This window comes from Phasianus colchicus, chromosome 1 (assembly GCF_987193195.1).
Source record: "Phasianus colchicus chromosome 1, bPhaCol1.hap1.1, whole genome shotgun sequence".
Classification (NCBI taxonomy): domain Eukaryota; kingdom Metazoa; phylum Chordata; class Aves; order Galliformes; family Phasianidae; genus Phasianus; species Phasianus colchicus.
Window position 1 is genome coordinate 111,696,269 of NC_143436.1, and position 24,288 is coordinate 111,720,556.

General features: G+C 39.8%; 1 protein-coding gene across 6 annotated transcripts in view; it reads right to left on the reverse strand.

Moving 5' to 3' along the window:
- Positions 1-3,571: 3,571 nt before the first annotated feature.
- HSF2BP (heat shock transcription factor 2 binding protein) overlaps positions 3,572-24,288 on the reverse strand; it is a 35,586-nt gene continuing 14,869 nt past the window's right edge. For 2 of the 6 annotated variants that reach the window (XM_090123203.1, XM_090123211.1), the window contains 4 exons: positions 22,453-22,591; positions 20,236-20,353; positions 12,751-12,854; positions 3,572-4,537 (listed from right to left, as the gene is read on the reverse strand). In XM_090123203.1, coding sequence (XP_089979329.1) covers positions 4,329-4,537; positions 12,751-12,854; positions 20,236-20,353; positions 22,453-22,591 — 570 coding nt within the window. In that variant the 3' untranslated portion in view covers positions 3,572-4,328. Of the gene's footprint in view, positions 4,538-6,452; positions 7,059-9,187; positions 9,532-12,750; positions 12,855-20,235; positions 20,354-22,452; positions 22,592-24,288 lie in introns of those variants that run through there. The other 4 variants (XM_090123220.1, XM_031594636.2, XM_090123231.1 and 1 more) reach the window with 4 other exon arrangements.

Sequence of the window (24,288 nt, forward strand, 5' to 3'; positions counted from 1 at the left end):
AGTTTTGCTTTATGGTAATAAAAGGTAACTCTTACTCTTTGGCACCATTTGCAACACAACTACAGAATGAAAGCGAGCTTTCCTCTCTCTGCAGAAAGCTTCAAAACGCTCACCTGCTTTTTCAACATCCAGCCCTTTTCTCTGCCTTAGCTCAAATCAAAACCTAAGTGGCATGATAGCCACTCAAGGAGCTCAGTAGGACCTGACCTCCATTGTTCATCTAGAACTGGCAGGTTGTGTTACATCCTGCCCCTCTCCAGCCCTTTTAGAGGCCCTCACCTCCCCTTCCCTCAGCGATTACTGCCTCTTATGACTGCAGCCAAACAGTACAGAAAATGAAAAACACACACATTCAAGGAGATTGAGCACCTGGCATCAGAAGTGCTTTAACCGCAGTCACACCCATACTAAAAATTATAGTCCTATAAATTACATGTGGAACTATAATATGGTCAAGGTCTTTTTGAAGCTTCCGACCTAGCAAGTTGCACATTGTAAAGGTCATCATAAAAACACAGGAGAAGTTAAAATCTGTATGACCTCAAGAGTTTTCTGATGAATTTTATCAGCAGTATCTTGTAACTCATATGCACAAGAAATCAGCAGTTGCAAAAGGTCTTGCATATGTATCAGGAGAATTGCCTACGGAACAATGTACACATGGCATGATGCAGCTGCACATTTGATGCTGTGTATGGAAGGAGCACAGCCTGTAGCTGGTAGCATGCAAATACAGAGGAAATGGAGGTTTCTTACTCCCCAGTAAAACTCCTTTCTCCTCACCTCCAGAATCCTTCCAAACAGAAAGCAGTAGAAGAGATGATTCATACAGCATTTGCAAGATTTGTAAAATCTTATCAATTCTGAAGTCCAATTTGTGCTAATCAGTGCATATCACAAGTGCAAATGTTAACCCAAAGGAGTAGCTAAATGATTGGTGCAATAAGATGAAATTTAATCATCTGAAAGTTCACTTGTGGCCACACGAACAAATCACCACCCTCTACCATTCATCCTACTGCTTACTTCCCACTCTTAAACAAGATGATCTGTTGTGAACTCTAATCCACCACCTTTGGCATAAACTCCTGAGAGAGGTCAGTGTCAGCATGCAATCACACATCTGTTTCCCTTAGGAACCAGGCAGCTGGCTGCCATTCTCATACAAGATCGCAGTCCGCCCTTGAGAGATGCAAGGACACTCATGCTGCCACATCTGCCATTCAGCACAGGGCAGAGAGATTCCAGGAAAGTCACAGATCTGCCTTCAGACTGGTTCTTACTTTTTTCTACTGAGGTTTTCCAGCTCCTTTTAAAACCTACCTAAAAACCTCCACAAACAAACAGTGGGGCAGGATGTTGTATAGCTGAATTTCTTAACTTGCAGGCAATATGTTCAGGGGATCCTCATTTCTTTCTCCTTTGCGTCAATCATCAGCATCAAATAAGAAAAGTGAGCATTTCCCAGGAGTGTCAGTGAACTGACGCAATTTCAGCAGCTTTGTACGCAGTATATAAAACTCAAAGGAGTAAAGTTCAATTTTAATTGTGCAGCTGATATCGTGAAGTAAACAGGCGTTTTCTTCTAAAGACTTTTAAAACAGATTTTTAATCTTTTGGGACAGCTTAACGTAAGAGTCAAATTCTACTTTCAGCTATAAATCTATAAATCACTTATAAATCTAGAGTAACTCAGATAATCTCAATCCAACACCAAACTTGTATTTTCTTCTTCACTGGAACTCTGAGATTGTGCAATGGAGGAAATGCTCAATGGAATAACTCCAGACTTTGAACAGGGCTACAGGAACTGCTGCTTTGGCTGTCTGAACTGCCTTTTCTCCTGCAAGCTGGTGATGAGGCTGATTAGTTACTATTCAGAGTAATCACATCTTTTTTTCAGTTGGATGCAGAAAAAACAACATTTTAAACCCAGCGTTTCCAAACCATGCACTGAACTCTGGTTTTAAACCAGTAAAACTTCCTAGTTTCTCAGTTTCAGGTTGAAACTTTTCAGCAAAATAGAACCTGAGATTTATAATGCTTATGTTAACCAGTCTTGCACCATGCCAGTATCAACTGTGCTCCATGTTCAACTTGGAAACATTTCACAGATGGAGTGAGTCTTTCTTTTTCATCCATTTTGCAAAATAAAACCCTCAGAACAGAAAAAAAAATGACCTTATTAAGGTAGCTGGATCACTGATGGCTTGATTCTGAAGAAACGGTCCTGGTGAGCTGTGCCTGAAAAATAAAGCATCTGAGAGACAATTAAAAACTTATCATCAGATCTGAGTAGCCTGCTGGGAATCATCTATTTTAACTTGGCTATTAAATGCTGAGCACAATTGAGGTTTTCAGTGGACATACAACTAATGAAAAGTCCTGACTGTTTTATTTTCCTGATTTCATAGGGAAATGAGGTGCAATTGCATTGCCAGTCCCTCTTATATCATTTGAATCTGTTCGTCAGTTCCCAGCAAATCTGACAGAGGAGATGACTTCTCAAAGAAGCTCCCATAAGCTCCATGAACAGTTAGGGTAAGCAGCAGTAGAAATCTCTATAAAAACTTTCTAAAGGCAAAGCTGGCAGAGTGAGGTGTGCCCACCTTGGCAGCAGCCTGACAGCCCATTGCCACAGGTTACTAACCTGACCATGAGCATCCACGTCACCCTCACCTAGCACACTCCATGCAATCAGTTGGGTGGATGTGGTTTCATAATGGAAGGGCTGGAAGGGACAGAAAGGTGTTCAAGGAAAGTCTCAAATCTACAGGATGTGAGGCTTCACTAGTTCTTCTCACTGACCTAGTTTTCTAGTTTTTAATGCTATTTATTGGCTTCCAAAAGTTTGATGAAAGACTTTCATGAACAGATATCCATTAAATTAAAAGTGGACACCCCATAGTGTTTCTTAAAACTGAACACTTTCATGAGTTGATGTTCTGGGAAATTACAGGTTATCACTCTGATCCTTTTAGGATTAAATTCTAGGAGATATAGTTAGGATAGCAAGCTAAGAAAACAAATCCAAAGAAAGCACTCTTTTAAAAAGATTTAAAGTCTTCCAAAAATTGGCACCTGGCAAGTTCAGTGTACTCTTGAATCAGACACTGCAGAACCCCATGCAACCCTTCTGCGTGAGCCCTGTATCTTCATGTGAAACAGTCCTAAATCAGACAGCTACCTGTTTGTAATGCTTAAGCCAATTACTTCCAGTAATTTTAAGCTGGTATATGACATTTCCAACTGTGAATATTCATCATTCTGCAAAAAGCCTAATGGAAGTTTCTTTCACACCTATACTTAGACAATATTTAAATCCTATGTTTTCTGTACAGTTGGATTAAAAGATGTCCACTCTGTATTTTGTTGGTATGTCAGATACACAGTTGATGTGCCATAACTTTAGTATTTTGATACAACAGCATTGCATTTCTCATTTGCTACTCTTTCAAATAGCATCACCTAACTGGCTGTGTTTCTATCATCAAAGAAATGGACAACAACTTTTTCTAAAATACACATGTAATTTCTACCAGTACAAAGCACACAAATGTCTGCATGTACCACTGAGGTAAGCAGATTATACAAAGCAGCTCTAACAGCACAGTTTTGAGGGAATGCAATGCTGCTCATGACAGAGAAGCTGTTAATTCTAGCATCTTCTGCACACTGGGTACCACAATCAACAGTAATTAATATCCTTTTTTCAGGGCTTTTGAAAAAAACAATGCCTCAATTTCTAGTATGCCTGGCAGCCATAAAATGGATTGACTTGCAGTTCCAGTGAGTCTGTATGCAAATTTCAAAAACAATTCATCACATGCTAAAGAATTTGAAATTTATTTTATTAAAATGCAAAAAGAGAGGAGCAATAACATCAATAAAACTAGAACTTGGGATGCATTCTGACACAGAATTATGAAAAGCAACAAAGTTCTTTTCCAGTATAATAATTCTTAAGGATGGACCGAAATGATTACTTACTACTTCAATAAACAATACATCATCAACGGATGAGATGACCACTCTACTCCCTGTATGTGATAAATAGACAACATAACCTGTAGCACTTTGGAAATCCATCATCAACAAAACTCTGCTCCTAGAAATGAAGCCTTTCCCATCTCTACCAGATTGCCAACTTGGACATTTACAACCCAACATATTTTCCTCAGCATTATTATACCTGGATTGCCTAATTTCATAAAGAAATTTTGTCAGAGAAACTTATGTAGAGAATTTTTCAGTCAAGACAATTTCCAATAACTCCCGCAGCACAGAAATACAGGAAAGACATAAGCAGTTGGTGTCATAGAGCTCTTCTATGCTTCATACTCAAGTATTTTAAGATCTTCAAGTAGTTCTTTTGCAAGTGCTTGCAGTTCCGCATTGCGGCTCTTTGACAGTGTAATGATACGTTGAAATGGCAAAGTATCACGCATCTCACAGGCTGACTTGGCTAATACTTCTGGCTCCAGAATCACAGACTGGAGGAGCCGCAGAACATGAAGACAAACTTCTGTATCCGGGTCTAGAAGTGGAAGAGGAAAGAATCCCGCTTATTAGAAGTGAGCCCCCCCCAAAAAATAGTATGCTGCCATTTCTCACGACTCAACACACAGGCTGGGAATAACCAAAGTGTCATAATTTGCAGATGTCATTTGGTGCTGCCTAGTTGGCTCCAGAAGGAACCTGAAACAACAACTTTGCCCTCTTCAGCAGCTTGTACTCAGTAGTGTTTGCGAGGAACAGACAACCAGAAACCTCTCTCTTATCTTTCAGATGTTGAAAAGGCTACAAATAAGGGAATTTATCAGCTCAAATTTACTCAGTCAGTAGCCAAGATATACTGTTGGATGCAATCCAATGTAAGAGCACAACAAGCTCTATCCCATGACTAATTAGACTTAAGAAACAAACAGACCAACTAATCAAATCAGCAGGAAAACATAAGGCTTTCCTTTAATTTTTTACATAAGCCTTCTGATTCCTTCAAAGCTCAATACAACATTAATCTTTACAAAACTTTCTTGGTAACGATGCATCAACCTTTCAGTTTAAATCAGTCTACATGAAAGCGAAATGGGTACTGAAGATTGGCATTGTTGCATCAGAGAAATTTACCAAGGAAGACCTTTGAGTGGCTTAAGCTAAGAAGACATAACAACTCTACTGTTAGGAACACAACATGCATTTTTAATTACTCAAACATTAGGAGCATTATCTTTTCATTGTTCACAACAGTCCATTTGCATTTACTTGCTTATAATTTTAGCAAAAAGCGTCTCATAGAAAACAAAATTTTTGCAATTCTCTATTCTGCATATTCCAAATGAAAATGTATAATACAGTTTCATGGCTGAAGAAGTTATTTGTTCCATTTGCCATACATCATTTATGTGTTCATTGTTAGTATGCACAATCTTCAGCCAGCCTTTAATAAAGCCATGTGCTGGAATTTGGGGAGAAATAAGTTCCGATCACATTGTACTTGAAATGACCACAGAGACTCACTGGAGGAGCATAAATGTGGTACAGCAACAAATCATACTGTGTTGAGTTGTAAGGAAAAACATTTGGTGGGCTGAGGCAAATTCTTTTATTTGTTGGCTTATTTAATAACGACACCTACAACCTGGAAAAGGGGTGAGGAGAATTACCCATTAAAGCATAAGGGGAAATGTGAAAGCATCCAAGGGAGAAAATGGAATAAGATGGACAGTGAAAATGACTATGGCTTTAAGCATGAGACTGCCTGTTCAATGGGAATTTTTAAGCAATTCCCACTGTCACATCGTCGAAGAACAATATTAAAAAGTGTGACATCTGATCTATCCCCACAAGACAGCCAGTCTCTCTTTTTCCCCCCCATTTTCTTTCAATAAATGAGATCTGTAGCTATTTTCTACCACATCTTCTTCGCTATTTAAAGTGCAAACCTCTTGAGAAAAGAATTCTACTTTCTCCTGGGAAATGCAGAATGTGGTATAATCTGAAGATACGGCAACTGCCTCAAACTAAACAACAGAATGCATTTTCTGCTACTTTGCGCAAGAGTATCCTTAGTCACTGGGCACACTGGATAACTTAATTTGAGTAAGTATTTAAAAAAAAAAAAAAAATCCAGCAATGGTCAGTGCTGCACCACCACAGAAGTAGCCATTCTCATAGAACAGCTCCTGTTGCTGGTCCTGGACTGAGGGCCCATGGAATCCCTTTCCATCATCAGCTCCAACAGTGATAAGGAGACATAACTTCCCATGGAGAAATGCTGCAGCTCAGCCTCACAGACAGCAGGGCAACAATTCAATAAATCCTTTGGAAAAAAATTGGGTGCAAGTTTTTGGTTTTCTGATTCATGCTGACCTCATGAAAACATGACTAAAAGCTTTTTCCTTCCAATGCCTTTCATTTTCATCTTCATGCCTGCCAGTCTTTTTTAAAAAAAATTCTTAATTTTATGTGTTTATTTCTGTATTTATTGCCCCCTTTATTTGTACTTAGAATTATTCTGCATTTCTTCACTGGAAATAGCAGCAATAAAACACACCCAAATAGGCTGAAAGACGCTTTTGGGAGTGAAATCTATGTAGCTCATTACAGTCTTCCTCTGTGTGAGATTATCCCTCCACATAATAAAGACATTAATACTTGCAATGATTTGCGATATTGCTGAGAAGCTTCATGTATGTAAGATCTTATATATCCCTGGATAAATAGTGCTTCATTATTAGTGCTGTTACATGCATTTACTTTACTATTATCTGCAAGAGTTTAAAAGCTGTACAAAGTAAAGAATTGATTAAGAACCAAGTAATAGCCAGGGAGGTAATAAAGTCAGGACCTGTAGGAGATCAGGAAATGAACTCCAGCTTGACTAGCAACAACATTTTCCAATAAGTGAGGAGGTTCTAGGAAGAATCTTCAGCAGCAGCCAGAGAAGCCCAACAGCTTGACTCACTCTAACAAGGAAGGAAATGATTCTGCACCAGAAGATGACATACTATGCATTTAACCTCCAGTTTCCATTGTTGTGCGCTGTTGTGAGTTGCCTTGAATTAAACAAATACATACGCCTCAGAATATACTTCCTTAAGATTACATATGATTTTGAGAATAGTACTTACTACAGATACTCATGTTTTCTAAGAGGATTTTTAAAAATAACCTTAGAGATCTTATTCTTCCCTCTAGTTTTTTTCTAAAACTCCCATCTAGAGAATAGTTACAAGAAATGTGAGGAATCTTCATTATTCAGCACTGTGTATTTCAATAGCTTCCAGATTTAGTCATTCCTACACTAGCTGAGTAACATCTTGTTTGTACAAGACAAAAAAAAAAAAAAAAAAAGCCTCAGCTGCAATCAAATCACTGCATCATATCCTCCCAACAACTAACACACACATCTCCTGCACTAAAACTTCAAAACTACAGTCATTATTTCTGGGCAATAGGGTAAGAAATCAAGCTGCTTGCCTCAGTCGGGGATCACATGCGGAGCGTAAGCCTACCGCCATCACAAAGCGCTGATGCAATTTTAACAAGGTATTGAAGCTGCTGGAGTTTGCTGACGTTCTGCGAGCTGCCAGCACCACTGTTTGATGTCACTGGCTTTCAGTCACTGACAAAAGCAACTGATAACGTGGACAGATTTTAGTCACATCTGTCATTAGCACCATGCTCTCAGATGAACTGTTCCCTACAGCGGGATTTAAGTAATTGCATTACATCAATGCTAAACAGCTTATCTACAATTGGCTCTGAGCTGCATGAGCTCCATTTACACGTGCCCGTACCATTCCCTGGCCACCTGAGTGTAAGATTTATTACCAGCAAGCAGTTTACAGCTATGCCTATGTACGAGAGCAATATTTCAAAAGCTTCCCATTACTGCTGCTAATGTAATTCAATTCAATCACTGTCTGATTCTAGCATAAAGGGACAACCTCTCCCTTTCCTTTTTATGAACCTGTCAGACTGACTACGTTCACAGCAGGTCTAATAGAGAGATAGGGCCACAGCTAGTTTCATGTAAGATCTTTCCACAGTGCTAATGCTGGTGGAGCTGAGCCAATATCTGCAGCGGTGCAGTTTTCCGGACACTTTCATAATGCTGATCAGTCCAAGAGCCAAGAGGTATTGCAACATAGACACTATGTGGGGAAGGAGAAGGGAGAACATTGTGGCAGTAAAAAGAACAGCTTTGCTGTTGCAACTCCTATGGATGCAAATGCATTTTTGCTCTGCAAAACATTCTCTCCAGCTCCTGCAGAGCAGTTGGATTTGCTTCAGTCTGCTCCCTGGCCAAGCAACTGCTTTCACGGTCACATACAGAGTTCAGCTCAGCAGAAATCCCCACTCCCCTGCAGATACATGCTTGTCATACTTTTACCAGGGAAATCCTTAGGGAGACTCAAGGAGGGAGACCATCGCAGCCAATGCAGACCCAATTTGCCTGACTGCTACATAAAGGGCTGAGAGTGAAAAGGAACTCACACAGATGTGGCCCTGCAGCTGACAGACTCCTGAGTGAGCTGTTAGGTGTGTTCCCCAGCTTCAATCAATCCTAATTTGGGCATCTGAGGACTCCCAGAATAGCCACTCATCAACAGGAGACCAAACTAGTGCTTTACAGTGACAGATGCATTCACCAGAGTTAAGGTTCCTTACGTTTATTCACAAAAGGAAAACCACTGCTAGTCAGGATGGAGATCATCAGTTTGCACGGCTCTGATGTTATGAAGGAGGATCTGGTCGAGAAACTCCTCCTCAGATGGTAATGACAGCTTCTCAGGGCTCAGCAAGTGCTCTATTTAGACAAACAGAATCTGCTTCTTAGAGAAGAGCAGGGGAAAAGGGCAAGTATTCAGTGAGACCTCCTCTAGCCATTTTCCCAGCTTCTCAGCTAGCAGTGGTTCAGGGACTTTCTGTGTCAGAGCTGACATCTTTCCATTTAAGAAAATGGATGCGTTCTTTAAGGACAAGTGGGGTAATCCTCTTCTTAAGACAGCGCAAAGAATATGAAACTGCTGAGAGTTCAAAAAACTGGTAACTGAGGTTTCGATTTACCAACCAAAATTTGTTTTAATACAGACACTGATTCATAAATAGCAGAGCTCTGTTTGTCCAGATGTCTTTTAAATAACACGCTGCCATGCATTTAACCTAAATTTCCAAAATTCTGACAGCTATAACCAATCCAAAAAGAAAAACAAGGCTTTAGAAGCCTACAGGGTTAGTCCTGAAAAGTAAATACTGAAGGTTGCAGGCAGCAAAATGAGAATGTGCTTCATATAGACATTTATAACAGAGACCGTCATTTGCAAAGAATTTGGATAAACAAGGTTAGATTTCCGTATGGAACTGTGGTGGAGGAAACTGAAGGGAGAGATCTAAGATTAGTCATATGTCTCTTGTCTTTTGTTTAATGAAGTACCTGGAGCAATTTCCTAGCAAGGATGGGAAATGTCATTGACACAGTCTCTCTGAATTCCACCTCTCTAATATGTCCAACAAGAACAAGAACTGCAATACATGGAAAAAAAGAAAAAAGAGAAAAAAGGAAAAATAAGATAGATGCATGAGTTAAAAAAAAAAAAGTGAAGAGCCCAGACCAATTTTCTCCAGCACTCACTTGTTTGTAGATGTTCTGTATGATTAAAAATGAAAAACAAATTTAGTCTTTACCAGTAACACCTGAGCTGATTCCAACTTCTTCCGAAGATCCTTTGCAGGGAAAAGTCTCAGTCTGCCTCTTCAAAAAATGGCAGATTGAAAGTCTTAATGCATCTACAGAAGTAAAGCACCAGCAAAAAAATACTGACAAATCTCAAGAGGATTTCCATCTAAAGTTATATAACTTCTCTTTCTACTGCTGAGGACAGAGCTTCCTGAAATCTGAAAGTTACATAAAACCTTTAGCCAAGATATCAACACAGGGACAGCAGATGGAGATGGAGAAAACTAAAGCTGCCTATATCCTCCAAGACAGCAACAGCTGCTCTACACACAAATGGTGCTCCACAAGAAGAGAAACCTACTAATTCCACAAGCTGCTTCACAGACAGAAATCTGAGTCATCATCCACATATTTTATGCTCCCACCAGGCTGGGAAGATACAGGTAGGAATAGGTGATAGCTATGCAAGAATACAACAGCTGCATAGCTATGGGACTATTTTCTTCAGTGATCACTCTTGCTTATTAAAGGATGCCTCACCTTTCAGGCAGTACTTAATAAGGGGGAGAAAAAGAGAAAAAGAACAGTCTATGTCATACAGTGCTAAGCACAATTCTGCACTACCTTCAGAAAGTGTGTCAAGCATTTGTTTTTCGCCTGTTTTCAGTATAGCCTCCAGCAGAAGGAGCTATTAAGAATTCTTTTTAGTGCATGTGAAGACATTCTGGCTCATCCAAATTTTCTAAAGACAGTAGAACAGACAAAATCTCTTTGTTGTTAACATTCTTTCTCCACTAGGAATCATTACAAGGTTTGCCTCCTTTCTCTTATCATCCATGTGTTCAATGTCACGGCATATTTCAAAAAAGTCAATCAGGCAGACAATCTGAATCAAATCACTTTTTGCTTTAGATATGACAAGGGAGAATAAAGAAAATCAAGATACTGTGTGTTTATTCTTTACTTTACTTAATGAGGACATTCTTCCCTGGGGGACAAGAAGATTGGGAAGTGACTGAAAATTCTGAGAAAGATCTTGAGGGATTGATCTGTTGTATACAAGCAATTGGCCTTGATGTATAGTCTGAGGCCGTGGACACTTGTAGATTGGTGACAGCAAACAAGATTCTCTGAAAATTAAAAAAAAAGTCAGAGGATGCTTTCAGAAGACTCTCTTAGTGAGAGTGCAGATAAAGGCTTAGAGAACGGTGGAAAGCTGAATCATCTCTCAAGCCTTAGCCAAAACAAATCTTTGAAGAAGCTTCCTGTAGGACGGATAGCAGCATACACGGGACATTGAGAGCAAACCGTATTGCTCAGTTCTCTTGCATGGAAAAAAAATGTAAGGCTTTACACTGTGGCAACTCCAGATGTTTATAATCTAATTGAGGCCAGCAAAAGGTGAAGATCCTGGCTGCAGAAACAGTAGAGAAGCAAGTGCGTGAGAAAGCTACTGAATTCTGGAGAAGTTCAGAGGTTGATTAAATGTAGAGAAAATGACAGCGATCTCATACAAAATGACTAGAACAAGACTGCATCTTGGATCCAACCTCTCATCCGATATACAAACTAGTCATCCATCTCCCTTGACAGTAAGCAGACTTCCTCTCAAGTCAAAAATCTGAACTAGCAAATGTAGGTTATCTGAGCATCTTCCTCCTCTGCTGTAGCTGGAGAAATTTATTATCAAAACATAAAGGAATTAGCCAGGCCCATCTTTTCCTTCCACAACCCAGCCACACACGATTAACAGTACCAAAATGTAAAGCAGCCTTTCAAATTTCTTATTGCCACTAACAGCAGTAAATTATTTATAATTGTGCCCTGTTTTATACTCCTGCATGACCTGGGAGCCTCCTTCAAACAAAAGACTGCATCAAACAAGATCAGCTTCTTTATCTTATCACAAAATTTAGAGGGGCACACATGGGAACTCACATTTAGACAAGGTTTTTGAAATTTTGGTTTGTTATTTTTTGCTTGCTTGTTTGTTTTACTAGAGCAAACCTTACGTGTATTAGCCAAACACAAAGTAAAGGAAAATCTGAACTAGCATATGTTCAACTTCTACATACAGCAGAACAAAGGATGATAGTACACAGGGTACTCTCTGAGAACATAATTTTTCTCAAATGATATTAAAAAGTTGTAAAAACAGACAGGTGTTTTTCAACAGCGTAACAAGGATTACTTCATTTTTTGAGATCGCAGAAGAGTCTATGGCAGTGCAAAGCAGTAAGTTCCTTAGTGAAAAGAATGGCTACCTTCAAATAGTTGAGAGAACTGTGGGAAATACAAACAACTTCCAGTTTACAAGCCCAAGTCAAAGCTTTTCAATATGAATTTAGTTCTTTGAAAAAGCAGATGCAACCTCTGCCACTTCAGCTACCTTTTGTATTTACTTCTTGTGTTACAGCAGGGTTTTGCACAGCAGTGCAGAGTGCCAAGATGACTAACCTCCCTGATACTATGAAATGAATACCAAAAATATTCTCATGGACAAGCCACAGTAACCTCAGAAACCCAAGACAAAGCAAACTCTAGTTGCAGTTCACATGCAGGACAGTGTCATGGCTCTGTAGTTATTGCAGCCCTTACTGTCCCTTACAAGCTGTGCACACAGCTGCCAGCCAAGTTCCAACGCACGCCAGCAACGTCAATCTCAGCTGGCTCCTACACAGGGATTTGAGGCCTCTGAAAGAGCATTTCTGCCAGATGTCTCAGAACACGGTTACATTTTCCCTTGTATTTCAGTGATCTTAGTTTCACTCAGGTTTTAAAGTTGATATACAAAAATACAGGTGGCTTTTCTAATGCACTTCACAACATCTCACCATTCTTTAATATTGGCCATAAATTTTATATTAATGGAATATTACATACAGTATCAGAAATGTTGTGGGAAATGCACACCTCCTCCCCGTGTGTCTTTGTTGTTAACTTTTAATCTGACAAAAACTTTACAGAGTCATGTTATAGACATAAATTTCTATTTTGTATTTGCCATATTCCCACAATCTACAATCCCCGAAGCCACAATTTACAAGGTTCTTAGAGCAACTTACCATTCAAGAGCCACCAAAGCAAAGGAATAAAACCTGGACTTTCACTGATGTACTTCAAGCCTTTCAAGTTGATACTCACATTGTAAAGTGACATTAGCATTAGCCTAAAATTGAAAGGAAAAAGAAGTGATTTTTTTCATTTCTTTGCACCTTTTGTTATCTCTTGCTACTTATGCCCATCATGTATTGATGCTGAAGTGTCATCTCATCATTTATACTCTGAGGACAGAAACAAGTCTCAAATGCTACAAAACAATGTTGTACAAAACCTTGTTTCTACAGTAGGATTACATATTTCACTCCTGTAGAAAAATATGCCACCTAAAAGGCTCATCAAACTCCGTGAGATGCCTTACATGAAACATACAAAAGCAGGATTTGGCTTTACATGTGCATACAATCTACACAACAGGTTCACAGTGATAATCCGTGCAGGGCACAAGATGATTTCAGATCAGCTGCTTGCTCTGACAAGTAAAAGGGCCAACAGGAAACACAAAAAAGAAAGGCTGTAGTAGAAACAACGTCAAAGGATGTGCTCCACTGGTTGTGCAACGCAGGCCTTATGTACACCAATCCTACGGTCAGCTGAAACAGACACACAGCTTAGGCCATTCTCTTTGAAGCATTATCCTATTTCTACAGCAGACGAGAACAGATGTAATACATAGCTAATGCACAACGAGAACCAATGCATTCTCTCTTCTCTTACAGGGAAGTGACTACACCTACTGAAGCACTTAAAAGAAGGGAGCAGGCTTGAAGTATAAAAAGGGGAAGCACAGGTAGTCACAACTCAGCTTAGCATGCTTCTTCCTATGCTGGACTGCTGCTTTCTGCCACAGGTGGTAGGCAGCGTGATCACAGAATCACAAATATAGAATCACAGAATGGCCTGGGTTGGAAAGGATCTCAAAGATCATCCAGCTCCCCTGCTGTACACAGGGTTACCAACCACTAGGTCAGGAAGCCCAAGGCCTCATCCAACCGGACGTTGCTGGCCTGTAAATGGAAACCCTGCTGTGAAAAAACAAGACTGCTCATCTCTTAAAATGTCATCACAGGCTTTTCTACTCATTCTGCCTTTAGGAATCCTGATTGATTAGTTTGAATTCACAAGTGGAAAGACATCTGGCTTTTTTTTTGGTTTAAGTCAACAGCACCAGATTACAATTTGGCCATAAACTGTGCTCTTAGCATAAATCAACACAGGATAGCATGGGCCAAATGCTACTCTCACCTGCACCTCTTCAAAACTTGTTTCCAAATGACATTTGGGCAACCTCAAAGCCCTTTTTCTTTTTCTTAGAAGGCGATTTCGTTTTTTATTACGGTCATTCAGGTTGACAAAGGACAGAACCCATATGCTGTCTTCTGGGTTAACAAAGACCGCCTACGGTCTTGCAACTAAAAAGAATATATTTAATTGAGAATTGAAAAAAAATCTAACGTAACACCTCTGACAAACTGAAACCAAGACTGCTGCTCTTTACACTCACACTGCACTTCAGCGTGTAAATCACACAATAGAAATACACATCGTTCATTTCAGCTACATTTTCAAAAGCTCCCCAAAACTGTTTTTCCTAATTTATCAGCCCCTAAATAAGGAGGTGCATTAGTCCTCTTTTGGGGCTGCGTAGAAAACAAGTTACATATTAAACCACTCTCAGCTTTTCTACAGGGAGAAAACGAGATTTGTTGGAGAAGTCTCTGTATTTGAAAAGGATGACTCCAGCTTGCTGATCCCACCAGTTTCTCTCAAGACAGATTCCAATAAGTTACTGCAAACATGAGAAGCTTCAGTATGATCAGGAACTTGAAAAATCTGAAAACCATCAGGAAAGGGGGGGGCTGACTACAGGTACCAAGCGCCTCAGCTACATCAGTGCTGATGTGACGCTGTAAGACACAGGATGCTACACAGAGAAATGGCAGCTTTGCCAGTCTGTGCAGATAATGTGCCTAGGCCAAAACGCAGTTTTAGGTGCTTCAGATTGCTGGACGAATGTGGCACCCTGAGGCTCCAAATGCATCTCCACTTTCCAGGACTAGCAACTACTAACACTCAATGCAAAGGATTTTCTCGACACTAAACCTTCTCCTCCAGCAACTTCTGCTGAGCTAGGTAGGTTCTGCTTTCAAACGCTTGATGCAGATGCTATCACACTTGCCTTCCACATTTCTGATGAGAGTTTTTATGATTTGGTAGGTATAATTTTCTTTATCAGCTAGGTAGAGTGCCAGTGGGTTTACCTCAGAATTATTTCCATTTTCTTTTAACTGCCAGCAGGAATCTTTCTACTTAAAGGTAGAAAGCATACAGAAAAAAAAAAAAAAGCCATGGATGTTAACAAGGCAAACCAATCCTAAAACTGTAGTATGGTTTGGGTTGGAACTTCACTTCTAACCCACTCATGGACAGGGACACCGTGCACTAGATTGGGCTGCCCAAGGCCCCATCCAACCATCCAGCCTCCAGGGATGGGGCACCACAGCTTCTCTGGGCAGCTGTGCCAGCACCTCACCACCCTCACAGTGAAGAATAACACTCAACTGCGGAACTACAAACTTCCAGCCAAGATGACCCTGATGCACCTGAAAAGTTCTGGAGTCAGAAGTCGTCTCACATATCCTTTCACCCTTCCAGTGACGTTCTCCTACCCTGCCTTTTATGCAGAACATCTTAAAAGCTGTGCAGTGGCTGTAATGACAGGATTAATGCACTTTAAAAAATGCTACAGTTGATGCTATCAATTCCTATTTATTTTTCAAAGATGACAACATGTAAGTCAATGCTCTGGACAACGAAAAGGGAAGATGAATGAATGCAGCTCCTGTAACATTTACAGCACACATCATGATACTCAGAACATAGTGCTAGGTCTCATACAAAACAACTATAGAGAAAAAGGAGCAGGTTGGAATTCTCTGCCCTGTTCTGAGGTCAGCTTGGCTGCTGCTATCTCTCACAACTGTGATAAAGCTGCCTGTTATCCTACTGGCACCATTTCCAAACAAGAGGGAAATAACATTACTCCTAACAGCCTTCACACCTCACATCCCATTCTTAAGTGAACATGGCTTAAGTTAATCTGCCATCAGCAGGATTTCCAAGTCTCCATGCATATCTTCATATAGCAGGAAAGGAAAGCAATGCAACTCAGTTTAGTCTGCAACAGAAGATAAGCTACATTAACTGCTGCACTGCTACGAGTTTGATCACTTAGGCTCTTAAGTAGTTAGAAACAAGAGCAATAGATTATTAAATCTACTGCATCAGTGGCCATCAGTAAGCAGTGAGAGGTGCTGTGGAATTGAATTTGCAGCCATAAAGCCCACACGCTCCTTTTTATATGGCTCCTGCAGCTCTTAATGCAATCCAGAATCCAAGCCCTGACAAAGGAGCACAGTTGTAATTACATCTAATCAGCTAGAATTAAAATGATCAAAAAACAATACCTTACAATGGAAAGTGCTAATATTTCTCGACAATTTCTTTCATCATTAATCTGTTTGACATTTACAGTTAGAAATAAAGTGACGTAAAGAGATACTGCTATGTTTGTATTTTTCTTTTACTTGTTTGCTATGTGCAGACAAAAGAGGCTTGAGTGGTGGTGGTGATCCAGGAAAGTGCAGTGGTTTGCAATGTCACAACAGGACTTAGCTCATCCCACTAACCAGCACTAAGGGCCTCATCCTATAGTAGCATATTATTACTAATTAAACACACATGAGTACAATACAAACTTTTCCAGGCCCTTCATACCAGTTACATCACCAGTACTTGCACATTCTAGTAAGTACTTTTTGTAATTCATATTTTTATTGAAGGAAATCTGACACAGAGCATAACTTCATAGACAGTATTTTCTGCTTTTTGTCAGAGTTCATATTTAGGCAATTCCAAAATAATTAACATTGTACTATTATATCTGTCACTCCTTTAAAATCTACAGCTAAAACCACTGTGAAGCCCTTTTGCTTAATAGATGGGATTAGTACATAAGGTGAAATATTCTTAGTGGCTGCTTTCAACTGCTACATGAGCAAAGCTGAAGATTCCTATCAATTTAATTACAGACATAAACAATTGTGTAAAAGCTTACTGACCACCTAATAATTATTAATGTTGATCAAAGCCTACAGCAACGCCATGTAAAATCTCACACCACTATTTCAGAAAGGCAAAAAAAGTCATGAGATTTCAGTCCTAGCACTCACATAGAAACTTCAGTTATATGGATAGTGTAGCATTGTGAGAATAATTGGGAACTTTTCCTGTAAATGTTTTATTTATACGTTGTTACAACATCAAAAACCCTCACAGGATTGCTAGAACTAAAAGAGGGAAAGAAGAGAACTTCTCTTTCCAGTTTACTTGGTGTTTGATTCTGCTGTCTGCAGAATTAGTCACAGTCTCCTTCTATTTGTCACACAGTAAAGAAAAATACTTTTGAAAATAGAAGCTAAAAAATAATTTTAAAGCAACAAAACTGAGCAAAGGACAAACATATTGTTGAAAATCTGAAGCCAAATTTTGTCTTTTATTACCTGAATGTTAAGTCGGTAATTTCTTTCCATTTTGGTCACAACAACCCCAGGCAACCCTACAGGCTTGGGGAGGAATGGCTGGAAAACTGCCTGATGGAAAGGGACCTTGGTGTACTGATGGACAGTCGGCTGAATATGAGCCAGCAACGTGCCCAGGTGGCCAAGAAGGCCAATGGCATCCTGGCTTGTATCAGGATTGGTGTGGTGAGCAGGACTAGGGAAGTACTCGGCACTGGTGAGGCCTCATCTCGAGTACTGTGTTCAGTTTTGGGCACCTCAGTACAGAAAGGACATTGAGGTGTTGGAGCAGGTCCAAAGAAGGGCAACAAGGCTTGTGAAGGGCTTGGAGAATATGCCCTATGAGGAGAGACTGAAGGAACTGGGGCTGTTCAGACTGGGGAAGAGGAGGCTGAGGGGAGACGTTATTGCTCTCTTCAAATACCTGGAAGGTGATTGCAGTGAGAGCGGGGCTGGTCTCTTCTCACTGGTGACAGGACGAGGGGAAATGGCCTCAAGCTACACCAGGGTAAGTTTAGGTTGGATATCAGGAAACACTTCTTTACAGAAAGGGTTGTTAAGCACTGGAATAGGCTCCCCTGGGAGGTGGTTGAATCACCATCCCTGGATGTGTTTAAAAACCCTTTGGATGTGGTGCTCAGGGACATGATTTAACAGAGGATTGTTAAAGTTAGGGTAGTATGGTTAGGTCGTGGTTAGACTCGATGATCTTTAAGGTCTTTTCCAATCTAAGCAATTCTGTGATTCCATGTAATGCAGTGAGTGGTGACATTTTGAGAGAAATACACCACCCTTCTAAAATGATGGACATTTCCATCCGCAAGACAGAGCTGTAAAAATATCTGTTTGTATGTGTATATAGAATCATAGAATCACCAAGGTTGGAAAAGACTTCCAAGATCATCCCGTCCAACCACTCACCCACCACCAATATTTCTCCACTAAACCATGTCCCTAGGTACAACACCTAAATGTTTCTTGTGCAAAATCTTCTTTAGTCTTCACTCAATTTATTATACCGAAAGGCTCTACTGAATCCTTAACTGCTTCATGGGATTGATTATATGTATTTTATTTGTATTTCATGTATTTCAGTATTTGTACTGCTGTATGGTCACAATGTTCACAGCATCACATGCGATTCTTCTGGCAGATTTTGAAATATAATTAAAAACAAAATATCATTTCAAAAGGAGGGCCTTCAAATCCAATTGCATTATCAAACTACATTAATACAACCTGAAATGTTCAAAAATCACATATCTTACCCCACAGCTGCTCATTTGCTTAAAATCTTGAGTATGTTTAGGAACACTTTCCCTCCTCCCCATAAAAGAAAATCCTTTTTTTTTTTCTTTCGGTTGACGTGCATGCTTTCAACCACTGTAGGACCTCTCTTAGTATTTTTCCCTAAATACACGGAGGCACAAACTATCTTTTCTTTCTTAAGTTGAATCTTTTAGTTGGGACTTAACAGAAAAACACTGCTGCAAGTGTTAACTAGCTTATTTTAAGGCTGACCTTCAAGACCAATGCTTGGGAAACACAGGAAATGACTGACCCCGAAGTATCTATCTATTGCATACAGCACAGGCTGTTCAGCTTCCTCTTCACTACCCTGCAGGTAAAGGCAAGCACCTTCAGAGGGCAGCTCATTCACTCCCAGCATAGACTGAATGAGCCATCTTACAGCCTCATCTCTTCACACTGATGGTGGGAAGAAGCACAGAAAGCCACTAGATACTTGATCACTAGCTTTCAGACAGCTGAGGTTAGGCAAGATAAAACCTACCCAAATTTAGGACCGAGCCTAATTTCATAATCATCACGTACAAGCTGCTTAAGTGCGTGCATAGAGACGCAATCAGGTTATTGTGGCTGACAAGTTTGCTGTTTGTCAGCTGGACTGTGATTGCTAACTTGTGCATGAATTCATAGCACGCGCTCCCTGTCCAGCTATAAAAACAAACCCACACACATTGGCTTAAACCATCTCCAAGAACAAATTAACAACATAAAGTTCTATACTATGAAATCAGTGAGGTGATGGCACAGGCTGCCCAGAGAGGTTGTGGATGCCCCATACCTGGAGGTGTTCAAGGCCAGGTTGGATGGGGCCCTGGGCAGCCTGGTCTAGTATTAAATGGAGAGGTTGGTGGCCCTGCCTGTGGTGGGGGGGTTGGAGATTCATGATCCTTGAGGTCCCTCACAACCCAGGCCATTCTGTGATTCTGTGATCCAATGACATGTATCAGGTTAGTGTCCATTGTGTAGCAAAATAATAAGTACTTGATAAGCTGTAGTAATTTGCTTGCTAACATCATATCTTCTCAGCTTTAAAAGGTGTGAGAAAAAGACACAGCTGGCAACTTTCTTAGTTTTTCCACCACTTTCTAAGTACAACTTTTCCAGTGGCTGAAGGGTGTAATGTGGACTTTTCTTTCATCTCTCTGTCATGAAGTCCCTTTACAGGCAGCAATGTTACAAGTACCATTGTACTAAGGTGGCATTAAGTAATCTAATTTTTGCTCTTAGCATAGCATTTTTTTCACTGAAGCATGTAGTGTTTTGCAGAAGGTATTCTTCGTAGTGGAAAAGAACAAATACAAATCCACATTTCCCACAGTTATCTCTATTTTAAAGTTTGACCTCACACTTTCCTTATCTGACCCTCAAACTACAAGCCCCTCCTAAGGTAGATGGGTATTACAGTGCTTAAGAGTCTTTCAAAGGGACACAAAACCTGGATAAAGCTAGCCTTGCAGGTAAGCCTAGTGTACCTGCAAGGAATGTTTCTGTGGAAAGTCTTCCAACTGTTATGCCTTGCCTCCAGGAAAGGAAACAATGGGAAAGTGCAAACACTGCTGTAATCACTGATCTACATTGAAAGAAGAAAAAAAGTCATCATACACTTTAAACTTTGTACAAAGTCCTGGCTTCATCTCTCCCAGGAGGTGCATCATTGTGTCCAATAGGTCACGACTTGAACTAACCAAGAACTCACGGCCACATGCCAGTGCAGCCACATCTGTGAGAGAACACAAAATATCACCATAAAATTCATGTTTCAAATGTAAATTTATGATAATTACCAGAACAAGTAAAAAATGTCAGCTGTGATGAATGAACTGTATTGTATCTGTATAAACTTGAAGCTACATCCATCGTCAAAGCAAATACTGAAGCAGCAAATGATACTGATCAAACTCCCTCATAATTCTACGTCGATAATTCAAATATTTATTCAGTGGCCAGCATCCTAGTAATAACACAGTGAAACAAAAGGATGGATTCAAGCAGTTCTAGCCTAAAATCTATAAGTAACATGGGAATGAAGCAAAGCTGAACATCATAGGTTCTGATTTGCAGATTGCTTTTACAGTCACTCCATCCAATATGCCTGGCATATTACACAACTGAAACGCTTGTGAAAGTCTACTCAGAGTTCTTTTCCTAATTCTCTGCAGGCACTACATTATTCATGCACGAACCAAATGGCAAAAACATTTCCAATGACTACTGCTCTAAAACAGATTTTCCTCAAATATTTTCCCTTATGCTAGTCCCGTAACTCAGGAAATCCTTATGTGCAAAACATCTTCCAGCAACCTGGACTTTCAAGCCTCCTCCAAATGAGTGAAGTACCATGAATGTAACGAGTGACAGAATTGAGCTCCCTGGCCTCCCATTCAGGGCAGATTTTGGGATGTGCTGCATGACAGAGTTCCTCCATGTACCCTCAGTTTCTCTCTGCCATGAACGTCCTTTCTTTTTTTCAGTTTAAAATGCCTTTTAAACTCAGAATTAAGCAGATGATCAAAGGATACGGCACATAATTAAGGATTGGTGCCATAACGCGTGTTCATGCTGGACCGTGGTAAGACTGCACTCAGAACTTCTGTTCTGTTGTTCTGATTTCTGAATACTTGGCACTTTGTGACCAGCTATCCTCCTCTAATACTATATACTAGAAGGATTACACTCGTACCTTCCTCATCATTTGTATGTCTGCATCTTTTATCATACTTTATTTTCAGCAACCCCTTTCCTAAATTACAAAGAGAAAAACCTTGGCATCACTTAATTCAGTGGAAAAAAAATCAGCTTCAGTGAGGCAAGATTTCGTTCCACCACACTGATTCCTCCTCAGGCAGAACACCGTCATCCTCCCCCACATAGGCCATTAAACATTTTATTTGTTCTGATTTTACTTTTGCTATGCTTCTATTTTTTTTTCTTTCTTTTCTTTTTTTTTTTTTTTTTTTGTGAGAATTGGATCCCACCTTTAATTTGTACAGTGGCACAATGTGCCACATACCATTTCTTATTTCTTTAATGGCATACCACCACCTAAAATCAAACATTCAGAAAAGCCACTAATGCAAGATTCACTTTTGTTTGCCATTGTTTCACCTACCTTGCATCATTAACTAATACCATTTTGAGAGCTGCACTGCTTCACAAAAATGCACTTGACGTATCATCCCCATCTCTAATAGCCTTCCAAGTCAAGGGCAGCCATACAGAGACAATCTCTTTCTTCCTTCTGTTCTGTGATTCCTATCTATTTTCTACCTCTAAAAAAAATATTTAGGGTGGAAGTAACATTTATTAACAACTTCTTATTCTCTTAGGATCATGGAATTGGGGATCTAGAAGACAGCAAAGATGGAGTCCACCTGACAACAAGATTCTTACACAAAATCAAAATGCTGAACACATAACTTGAGATGGCTGCATCATCTGCAGCTAGAACATCTCAAAGATGTGAACATTATCTGTGATTCAGACAATACACTGCTTGACATTTACAAAGCAAGGTGAGTGCAGATGACTAGTAAAAGAGTACTTGCTTTACTTCAGATTGACCAGAAGTGCTAAGAAATTTCAAAGCTGAACAAATTTCACACATCACATCCTTAACTACATTACAGAAAGTTCAATTCCTCACAGAGTTGCCAAATTAAAAAAATCTGCTAGAACTTTAGAAGACTAGAAGTTACCCAAGATACCAATACTGACTAAATATTTGACTTCAGAAAGCTGTAATTGTTGTGGTACATACACAGCAATAAAGACATTCCCAGTGCACGTGAAATGCTATTTTGAGAGATAACGTTAACTTACTTGTTACAATCCCTGCCAAAGCTAACACAAACTGATTTTCATCAGAATCTAAATCCTGCTGTTTCATGTCTTCACTTAATGACTTCACAAAGCTCTCCATAGTCTGTGCAGTGATAGTAAAAAACTTTGCTGCCTTGCTCTGCAAACGTGGAGGAGAAAAAAAAAAAAAGATTATCCACACTACAGTGACTATGATTATTAGATGCTACAATAAAACTGGACAAACTGCAAAGTTATTAAAGCATCCAGTCACCTCATAAAACAGTATAAAGTAACAGGTAAATACCAAGTGACATGCTTAATTCTCTAATATTTGGAACCATTATCTCAGGAGAATAAGGGAAACTACTCAGTGCTACATTTATAAAACTCTATTATTGCATAATTACCTCCTAAACTCTAAATAATACATATTAAACAAAATGCTTACTCTCAAAACCGAGACCATTATCTCTTTGCTTTGCAGTAGCTGCAAGGCATTTCATATTCACCTCAACTACAGCCACTTTTGCCAAAACTCTAGCTGACAACCAGACAGTTGCCTAACCTACATGACTTATTATGAATTTCCTAAGAAAACCAATGAAATGCTCAGAAAAGTAGGACTGGATTGGATCCTAATAAAAGGATTCATGTATTGCTCAATATAAGTGGAAGAACAACTTGCTTGGAAGTTCTTTAGAATAGGAAATAGAGGTCTCCTCTGGGTCACAGGTCAAATTTAAGTCAATGTCAGATAGGAAAGACAAGCATCATGCCAGAATGAGTAAACAGAAGCACAGCCTGTAATTAGGTTATGCAATCTCCTCTACGCAGCGCAAGATCTCAGCTGGAATACTGCTCCATTTTGGGGTATCTCAGTTGAAGAATTAATCATCCAGCATGAAGCTCAGAGCAGATCAAAGAACATGGTCAGAGGTGCAGGCAGAACCCACAGAGAGCAACTGAAAGAATGGCTTCTCCTTAAACGCTGACCTGTAAAACACTGCTGAAGCACTATTTCCCACAGAGGATTCTGTTTTTTTGATCAAAATAGCATAACAGAAAGCACAGGTTTCCTGGTGCGCTTAATAATTTTGCAAGTCATCTCATGAGAACTGAAACCCCGTCACTTCCTGCAGCAACCCAGTGGAAAAGCCAAACAGCTCAAGAAAGTGCCTACAATTCCCATCACTTTGTGAAATTGCTGAACTCCTACTCCTTTTGCAAAGTGACTGAAATGTTCAGTATTTTATCAAAACTACCATCTTCACAATACTTAAAACCCACCAATACCATTCATTTATTTCTCCACTGCTGCACATGGACAACACTGAAGACATGTTTTGGGAGGAACGCAGCACAGTTCATGTGGGGTAACTCCAACAGTGGGGCATAGAAGGCAGGCTGAGCCAATACTCTTTCTTCACAAATGAAACTACAGTCCCAAAATAGGAATGAAGGGGTTATGGGGAAAGAGATGGGGAAAAAAACTATGCTTCTTGCACCAAATGTATTTTGTATACATGTATGGGTAATGCTCCTCAGAGATGGTCATTTTAACATAAGCAGTGACTATCGTTTAAGCAACAAAGGATACAAGAGAAAATAAAGGAAGAAAACTTAGTATTGCAGACTAATGTAAGCTACTATACAAAAGTGTATTCATACAAGAACACTATGCAAGAGTAGTACTAAAAGAGTACTAAGGAAACCAGAAACCAGGCAAAATTATTAGTCAGTCCATCGAGGTTCCACTGGTGTCCTTGCTGCTGAGCCTTCTTTCCAAATAACCATCATTTCACTGGTGGTGAAGTCTCAGACGAGGAAGCAGAGATCAGTCAAGTTTATAAATAG